The sequence below is a fragment of the Physeter macrocephalus genome, chromosome 11 (assembly GCF_002837175.3).
Source record: "Physeter macrocephalus isolate SW-GA chromosome 11, ASM283717v5, whole genome shotgun sequence".
Taxonomy (NCBI): Eukaryota; Metazoa; Chordata; class Mammalia; order Artiodactyla; family Physeteridae; genus Physeter; species Physeter macrocephalus.
Genome location: NC_041224.1, coordinates 136,462,586 through 136,472,160, shown reverse-complemented (window position 1 = coordinate 136,472,160; position 9,575 = coordinate 136,462,586). Strand labels below are relative to the sequence as shown.

At 50.5% G+C, this 9,575-nt stretch overlaps 1 protein-coding gene across 1 annotated transcript; it reads left to right on the top strand.

The window, feature by feature from the left end:
* Positions 1–4,802: 4,802 nt before the first annotated feature.
* LOC129392546 (uncharacterized) lies at positions 4,803–9,355 on the top strand. Its single transcript, XM_055088440.1, has 2 exons — positions 4,803–6,519; positions 7,745–9,355. The coding sequence occupies exon 1, from the start codon at positions 5,313–5,315 to the stop codon at positions 6,084–6,086; it is 774 nt and encodes a 257-aa protein (XP_054944415.1). The 5' UTR covers positions 4,803–5,312; the 3' UTR covers positions 6,087–6,519; positions 7,745–9,355.
* The last annotated feature ends 220 nt before the right edge of the window (positions 9,356–9,575 follow it).

Below are 9,575 nucleotides of genomic sequence, written 5' to 3'. Positions count from 1 at the left end.
GCCGCTCCGCGGCATGTGGGATCTTCCCGGACCAGGGCACGAACCCGTGTCCCCTGCATCGGCAGGCGGATTCTCAACCACTGCGCCACCAGGGAAGCCCTATTTCCAAAATTTATGGCATATTTCCCTCTCTTCTCAAAGAGTGTATTTAAAAATTTGTCTTTTTTGGTAGTTCACTCTCATTAATGGTAAATAGCAATTATGGATTTATGTTATTACAAAGTAATGTCTGCAAGTCCGATTGAGGGTTCCTACCTTAATATTCCCAAACCTTCAGGGCTTTTGTTCGCAACTCTAGTATCTAAAGTTATAATTTTTCTGTTTCTTTCCTAGTTGTCAAGCTGTCAGGGGTCACTTTTCACCATTGGTTACAGCAACTCCTCACCCCATTCTAAATGTGCTACCCCATATATTCTATGGATCATTTTTCAAATAAAAAAAAGTTAGGATTGTTATCTAAAATAAGAGTAAGTTCTGAAAGAGCATCTGAAGTATTCTCCCAGACTTTACACCATCTATTCCAATGCTGAGTAGGCATTTTTGCCCCTTGCCTGGTTCTTGGCTAGGTTCCAGATACGTAAGAGAGCTGTGCTCCAGTCAGGCATTCTACGACAAATCTTGATGTTCCTTATGATCCCTTAATGCAGAAGTAAACCAAACCATCACATGACCTCACTAATAAATTTCTGTCCTGGCCACATAACAAAACAAGTGCAAAGTGTCCAAGGAAGCAAAATATCCAGGTTGAAAGACTAATCCAGAAACTGGAAAATGGTCCCTATCTTACATAATGGTTATGGTTTCATATATCTACAGCATTTAGCATCATGAATAGGTAGGCAGCTTACACAAATAAGTATGGTTAAAAAAGTTTTTTTGAAGGGAAAAATAACCAAATTATGTTTTTAAACTTACAGAAGTTCAATTTTTTTCTTGGTTTATTAAAGTAAAAGATTTTTAAGCTAAGCAACTTCTTTTTAATTCCATACATCTAATGGCTTCACTTACTAAATGGATGGCTACTATGTTGGGAAAAGTCTTCTCCTTTACTCAAAGGGAAAAAATGTTCCTCTAACATTTGAGTAACCTAAGGATTAATTATCATTGTTTTAAACAGCCCCTACAAGCACTGAGGTCAAGCATTCAACATAAATCACTGTGGTTAAATTCTGTGCATTCTATAAAACGCAAAAGTTTATATAACCTTGCTTGTCAAACCTGAAAAAGCAAAATCAAGCAGGTTTAGATCCAGGCTACCCTGTCACATTAAGAATGGGAGTAAAGAGGGACTTCCTGATGGTCCAGCAGTTAAGACTCCAAGCTCCCAGTGCAGGGGGCTGGGGTTCGATCCCTGGTCAGGGAACTAGATCCCGCATGCCACAACTAAATAAGATCCCACACGCGGCAACAAAGAGCCCCTGTGAGGCAACTAAGACCGGCGCAGCCAAATAAATAAATAAATAAATAAATATTTTTTAAAAAAAGAATGGAAGAGAGCAGGTCATCAGTTATCCTAGTTATGTTTCCACACCCTTATGAAGGAGACTGGCCCTTCAGCTATTTATAAACACAGAACTGAAAGGGAAGGGGGCCCTGCCACTGCCACCCTTGTGACTAACCAACAGGGTGGGCTGTTAGGCTCAGGCTGAATCCCAGTGGGACCTGTGGGATCTCCCTTAGGATGGCCCACCGTACTAGGCAGCACCGGATCCTCTGGGTGCAGTCCTGTCTGGTCAGGAAAAGGGCTGTGAGGATTTCCAGCAGTCACTGCCAGCCTATGATTCTATATATGGAAACATCCCATCCTAGTGTTTCCAGCACCATGGGCACCACACCAGGGAGGAGGAGGGAGGAGCAGGCCAGCCCTCCTCTTGCTGCCCTGCCGGCACACTCACTTTCGTTGTCTCCCAGGCCCTGCTGCCCTGGACTGGACCCTGTCATCAAATGGCAGCCCAGCCCTCTGCTGAGTCTTGCAGGCTGGCGGCTCTAACATGGAACAGCTGGAAGAGGACCCTGCATTCTTTTCTCTGTGTAAACACTGGGGGCTCTGTTCACCCTCCTGCTGCAGCATGAACTAAAGAATTTTCCCCATGCAACATTACAACCAACAGACCTTTCCCCATCCCCCATCCTCACCTCCCACCCCCAGGCCCGGATATAATTTCAGTCTGTCACCACCCATGCTAGCAAAGAGCAAACTGCTGAACATTTCAGTACATTCACTTTCTATGCTAGTCGAGGTGTCTGTAAATACACTAGCAGGGTAATAGGAAACAATTCTGTTATGTTCAGTAAAGTTTCCTGACAAAAGCATTAAGGACCCTGATTCATGCCTGCTCCCTATGAGACCCTTTCTACAAGATGTATATCAATATAAATAATGTCGTGATAGTTAAGTATAACCACGTAGTATACGAACTGCAAATATTTTAATAATCTATAGCATCACCTACAAATTATTCTGAAGACAGAGCTCTAAAATTGGAATATCCGTGGGGAAAAAATGAATAATAAAATTGGATTTTCATGTATTCCTCATACAGCCTCATCAAAGATTGTCTTCTGAAGGGCAGTCCCAGGCTTCTTCATGTGTTGCTGAAATCCAGAGAGCCACGTTGCCCAAAAGAAGAAGAAAGGCGGGGGGGGAGAGCCCAGAAAATCCAGACTCTACGTGACCTGACTTACTTATTTCCCAGGAAACTGCACGAGAGAAAAATCAATCACTCAACCATAGCTACCACATGGAATGGACTGAGGGAGTTGACAGTGGGCAAAAAAACGAAGCGGCCAGCGGATGTTAATGGGTGGCAGGGCCTGGGGCGGGGGCCGGTGGCGGGAGACGCCAAGGACCCGGGGGCCTCGAGGTTCTGTCGCCACGGACCAGCGGTCGGGGGGCGGGGCCAGGCCCAAGGCTGAGAAGGGGGGCGGGGCGTGGACAGGACGGCGGGACGGCGGCGGCCGCGCACTTACCGGGACTGTTGGCCTCGCCTTCGAGGACGTGCAGCTCGGTGCAGTCGGCCAGCGAGTGCTCTAGGCAGAGCTGGAGGAAGCGGGCCTGGGTCTGGCTCACGCGCTTGAGCAGCGACAGCAGCGCAACAGTCTGCTCGCACTCGTTCCAGCCTTTAAACCAGCCCGCCAGCACCCCGACCTGGTCGCGAAACATCATGGTTAGGGGGCGGCCCTCGGTCTACAAAGCCCCCTCCGAGCCCCAGCCCGCCCCGCCCGCCCCAAAGTTTGGCGGAGCCGCAGCCCAGCGGCCGCCGGAGACACGTTCCCGTTCCAAGGTGGCTCTGGTGCCCGGACGCTGCAGGTACTGCCTCGGCTCCTGCCTCTCTCGTCTGGTTTCAGTTACGTTCTGGTGGTTCTGGCTGATTTCCCCAGAGATGATGACAGACAGTAGCACGGAAATGTTTTTGTTGTTTTTTTTTTTAAATAACGATTAAAAAAAAAATTTCCCCACAAGGCACACAAACTGAAGAATGCTCTCTTCCCCCCCGCCTTCTTCTCGCAGCTTCGGGATGGTGATTTCCGGCGTCCCGGGGTCTCTCCCCCGCTGGGCGGCAGCTCGGACCCTTCACACCCGCATTCCCGAGTGGCGATCACCACTGGAAGCAGAGAAAAGGCTGCAGTGAGACCTCGGCCGGCGAGGGAGCGCGCGCGGGAAACGAGTGCATTAGAGGGGGTGGAGGGGGGCGCCCCGCGGGGGGGTTGGTCCCCCAAATTCCGGCCGCCCTCTCCGCACCCGGTTGCTGGAGAGGAGCTATTCCCGTTCTGGGAAGGGCAAGAAGCTTCCTTCCCAGGTGCGTGAGGAGACCGCCCGGCTTCCTGTTGCTGCCGCTGCGAACGGCTAATGCTCCCCACACACCCCACCCGGGGTGGCCTCGGGGACTGTGCCTGCAAACGCCCGCACCAGCAACAGATCTTTCTCGCGCAGAAAACTTGCAATGCGGCTGCGGAGGGGCGCGGGGGTGGGGGGACGCTAATGCAAAGCAGAGGCGGAGGCAGCAGCAGCCCGAGTTCCTTCCTCCTCCTCCTCCGCCACCTCCTCCTCCCGGAGAAGCAGCCGAACGGCTGCAGCTCCATCTACAGCAACAACCAGCATCTCCACCGCCAGGCGCCCCTCTGGATTTAGGCCGTGAGCAGCCGCGGCAACAGCTCGAGACAAAAATAAACTCTCCCCACCCAAAGCTCAGCGTCCAGCGGGAGGAGGCGCAGCCGGAGCCCCGGCTACTCCGCGCCGCGCCGCTCCAGCCCACCCGGGAGGTCTCTGAGGGCCTGCTTCGCCCTGAGCGATCAGATGTGTGCGTGCGTGTGCGTATGTGTGTATGTGAGTGTGTACGCGTGTATGCGCTGTCGGCATCCTGCCCCCACTGCCGCCGCCTACGGTCGGGTCTGTCCGGCCCACCGCCTCGCCCGCGCGTCCCAGGCCGAAGGCAGCACGGCTACGGGCGAACGCCGAGCGCGGAGACAGCCGAGCCTACAGCACTGCCTCCCCCGGCAGGCAGGGCGGCTCCGCGGGAACTGCGGCTCCGCGCCGCCCGCACACGCCCCCGAAGGACCGCAAAGAAGAAAAGTTCGGTTTCGGGGGCTCCCCCAGTCCTAACCCTGTTCGGGTGGCAGCCAGCGGACGGCGACGAGAGCCCAGCGACTCAGCCAGCCCTCGAGGGGCGGCTCGTTCCCAGCACCCCGTTTCCCGGCTCCCAGAACTTCCCGGCTCCCAGAACTTCTCTCCTCCGGGAAGGGGACCCAGTGACCCACGGGCCCCCTGCCTGGAGCAAAAGAGAGAGACGGCGCTCACCTGGGAGAGGCTCATCCTGACGGCTCGCGGCCCCAAGCGCGGGTCCGGGACCGCAGCGGCTCTCAGCGAGGTTGGGGGCGCCCGGAGCGCGGGCTGCGGGCCATGCCGTCGGGGCGGGCGGCGCTGAGAGAGTGCGGCGCTGCGGGTCCGGGCCGCCGCCGCCGCCGCTCCTGCTGCCTCCAGTGTCGGCTCGCGGAGGACTGAGCCGCCCGAGCCGGAGCTCCCCACATGCTACTGATTAACATACACCATTACATCATGGGCTTGGCAGGGAGCGCCCGAGAGGGGGGGAGAGGAACCCGGGCGGCGGCGGCAGAGGCGGCAAGCGGGGGGAGTCGGGGGAGGATCCCCGGGCCCGGCCTGCGGCGGGGGTCGGGGGGGCGCGGATTCCTAAGTGGGGACCAGAAAAGGGGAGGGGAGCGGAGAGGGAGGAGCCGGATGGCGCAGAGGGGTCGGGTTGGAGGAACGGCCTGGCGGAGGGAAGAAGTTTTGGGAAGGGGAGGGGTCCAAGTGAATGCCTGCCCTCTGCTGCTTGCGTGTTCCGGAGGGGCCGCGGCGCTCGAGACGCCGGAGTGCGGGCCGGAGGGGACCCAGAGGGCGCTTGAGCGGAGACGGTGCTGCTACCGGCTGCTCGTCCTTGGGAATGTGGTTCGCCGACTCGGGTGACCCCTCGGCCCAACTGGGGCCCGAGGGTGACAGAGACCTGGGGTCAAGGGCGCTGGAGGCGTGGACGGGTTCCGGGGGTCGAGGACGCGAAGGGCGGAGGAGGCCGAGGGGCAGCACGCAGTGCTGGAAGAGCCTGGACGCCGGACGGCCCGGGTCCGAGGAGCGCGAGAAGTTCCCGGGCTGCTCACCCCTCGCCCGGGTCGGACCTTGGATGCCCTTTGCTCCTGTGGGCGGCCTCGCGGCTAGCCCCACACCCCTCTCCGGCCTTGCTCTCCCCTGGGGAAGCCGCCTGACTTCTGGGGCCAGCCGGGGAGCTACACCCGGCGCGCGGGCTGCGGCTGCGGCTCCGGCTGTGGGCCTGGAACGGAGAGGAGCGCCGCCCCAAGCGGCAGGGAGGCGGGCGAGGCCACCTGTCAGTGCGTCTGAGTCGCCGGGCTGGGCAGCCTTTATCTGGCCCTGCAGAGTGCACGAGGCCGAGGCCGGGCAGGGGGCTTCAGAGATCCTCGCCGCGCACAAGAGGATGGGGGTGGAGGTGCAGCGCCGAGGCCAAGCAGTTCAGGGAGGGCTGGGAAAGTGCCCTCGGGTAGTCTCAAAAGTAGAGGATTGGTTAAAAATACCCTAAAACCTAACAATCGCTGTGCCTTCTAATAGTAATCGAATATTCACAGGAGGACTTGATGACCAAATCCAGGCTGTCTCTGTGTTTTCAGTGAAAACAGTGAGCCCTGGAACATTTCTCCAGCAACTTGAGGCTTTCTTTATGAGTACTTCTGATAAATTAGTGAAGCCTATGCTTCAAATCCTGCCTCCCCTACTTTGGCTAATACAGTATTTCTGAAGATAAAGTATCTGAGATATTATTCCACTGATTTACCACTTCCTTCTTTAACTCCAGCATATGTTCCTGGATTTTCAATCATTTCTTCCTTCCGTCCTCAAACCTAGTTTCTGCACCGCTTAGTTCCAGTGAGACATGTGACAGCACCTAACCATCTGTTGGGGTATTGAAAGGTCTTGTGGAGCTGCAAAAATATAGGTGTTACCATTAAAATAGGGTGTGTGGATAATTTTCTTAAGCTCATCATTAACCAGCCAGGAAGGGTATCTGCATAATGTAATGAATATTTTGCCCTAAAAACAATTCTAGATTCAGTGTTTTAATTTTGTTTTGTTTTATTATTACAGAGGCAGGAAATCTTGAAATATTTTCTCCAAAACATTATTATCATTAGCTAGTACTTAGTAATAACTTCTATCAAGAAATGGGGAGAAGGTTTAGAGCATGGTCTATCTCAATATATACCTTGCTATCATCTGCAGCCAAAGCAGAAGTTCCCCACCTGGGGATTTTGGAAGCCTCCAAGAGTGATTTTTTTAAAGAAAGTGAAAAAAAAAATCAGTTTCATTAACTTATTTATTGTCACCTGCAGTTTACTAAGCGAATAGTAAAACTAAGAAACAAAAACAACAAAACCTTGAGGCAAATTGAATTCTGCTTAAACTGAAGAAAGAAAATACTGCCACCTACTGGAAAAGTGTACTTCTTACAGCAGCCTGTGACCTAAGAAAAGAGCTTGATTTAGCTAATTTTTGAGCTGTTTTTAAAAAAATACGAAGACGAGCATGACTCATGAGTTGCCAGCCTGCCTTGTTTTTGTGCGTTCACAATACTTGTGATTTCCCTCACCTCTTAGCCTTTTCCCTGACTGGAAAGGGAGTGGAGATAAAATCCAGTGATGCTGTTTCACTATTCCTCACAGAGTGAAGTCAGGACTGAAGGAAGGAAAGTAATATTATCAACTAAATATATATTTTTGTCTAAATATGGACCTTCCTATTTGAACCTTTACCCAGTTTTTATGGATAATTAAGAAGTGGCTTTGGGATTGACATGTACACACTGCTATATTTTAAATGGATAACCAATAAATTTTTTTTGTAAAAAGTGGCTAACAAGTACTAAATATCCACATGACTTGGAGTTTTAGAGCAAATTCTAACTTCCAAAGAACAGTTGATTAGGTGGTAATCTGGGGGGAATGGGATTTAGGTGAGCTAGAAACATGGCTGGCAGGCAGGGAAACCATTTCTTGGTTAATGGAGACAAGCCCAGGTGTTTCTCCGTACTCTGTACACAGGAAAGGTGCAGAACCACTGATGAGCATGGAGGCAAGAGTAGGCTACTCAGGCCAAGATGTAGAGAAGGAATTGACTATGAAAATATTAGACTTGGGGGCTTCCCTGGTGGCTCAGTTGTTAAGAATCTGCTTACCAATGCAGGGGACACGGGTTCAAGCCCTGGTCCGGGAAGATCCTATATGCCGGGGAGCAACTAAGCCCATGCACCACAACTACTGAGCCTGAGAGCCACAAGTACTAAAGCCCGTGCGCCTAGAGCCCGTGCTCTGCAACAAGAGAAGCCACCGCAATGAAGAGTAGCCTGTGCTCACTGCAACTAGAGAAAGCCCACGTGCAGCAATGGAGACCCAACGCAGGTATTAATTAATTAATTAATTTTTTTTTTTTTTTAAAGAAAAGGTTAGACTTGGGTGACTGAACAGAAGTGCCCAGGAGTGAGGAAATTTGAAGACTGATTGAAAGTGAGCCAAACTGGCATCTGTATTAGATAGAACTCTATCTGTGTAATATTTGCCACTGGGATCTAGTGTGCTTCCTGAAGAGCAGGCACAGCTACAGTAAAGTAGTTTCTGTGTTAAGAATATTATTTAAAAATAATTGTAATGCCTGCTCTCATAAGGTCTGAAAATAACTGGCACATTATTTGGCACATAGGAGGTACCTGATAAGTATTAGTTTTCCTTCTTTGTAGGTACAAATTAGAGTATGTTAATTTGCCTAATTTACATCTTGGGTCTGCCTCACATAGAAGCATGCTTTTTCATTCTTCAAAGACATGCCCCCTCAAAAGCCATGTAAAAAGGCCGAGGACAGGATTGCCAGGGCTTGAATCAGGATTCAAGGGGATGAAGAGAGAGATGTGGAGGAAGAAACTGCAGGACTGGTGACAGATGGAATGTGGGAAGGCTAAATCAGGAGTCAGGTCTGCTAAGATAGCAACAGTGAAAGGCAAGCTGGGTGAGGCCCAGGAGCCGTGGCTTAGGGAGACTAAACTTGAGTTCAAATCTCATTAGAAGTAGTTCAGAAATATCTCAATGTTGGGAGGGGCACACATTCAGATAGGAAGCTGGTGTTCTGTTAGCCCAGGGCAGAGTGCAAATGGCCAGCACCAATTTCCTATACCCCTAGCACGTTTTTATACTGATGGGATCGTGGCTGATAACTGGCCCAGGGTAAACCTGGCTGGGCGAGCCTCAGGTAAAGCACTGGGACTCTTGAGGAATCTGCTTTCACTTTTCACTGAAGTTCTTACCACTCTAAGGATAGTTTTCAAATTTTCTTCAGTTCTTCAATTTAGAGAATTTTTCCAGAAAAAAAGACTTCTTAAGCACAGTTTTAGGTAAATAGAATGCCACTACCCAAATGCCATAACAGGTGTGATTAGTAACTCTTCAGGAGTCAAACAAGAATATGAATTGGATGGACATGTTGAATCCATAAGGAAAAGGTCTTTTTTAAAAAATTTTGCTAAAATATGTATAACATAAAGTTTACCCTTTTAACCACTCTTAAGTATAAAATTCAGTTGCATTAAGTACATTCACATTGTTTGTGCAACCATCACTAACTATCCATTTCCAGATCTTTTCCATCTTCGCAAACTGAACTTCTGGGCTTGTTAAACAATAAATCGCCATTCTTCCCTCCCCTCAGTCTCTGCTAACCACTATTCTACTTTTTGTCTCTATGAATTTGTCTGTTCTAGGTACCTCATATAAGTGGACTCATACAGTATGTATTGTCCTTTTGCACCTGGCTTCTTTCACTTAGCATAACGTTTTCAAGGTTCATCCATATTACAGCAGGTATCAGAATTTTATTCCTTTTTAAGGCTGATTAATATTACATGAAGAAAACTTTTGAGACAGCTTTCTCTAGAATGGAGTTAGATAAAGAAAGGTGAACTCTAGTTTTTAGAACATTTAGTCAGGTACACTGTCTTTTTGACTGATTTCTAAAGAGTATAATCCAA

Bases quoted from the DNA above. Each gene is read 5' to 3' on its own strand.
- LOC129392546 (XM_055088440.1), top strand. From the start codon at position 5,313: ATGCCTGCCCTCTGCTGCTTGCGTGTTCCGGAGGGGCCGCGGCGCTCG.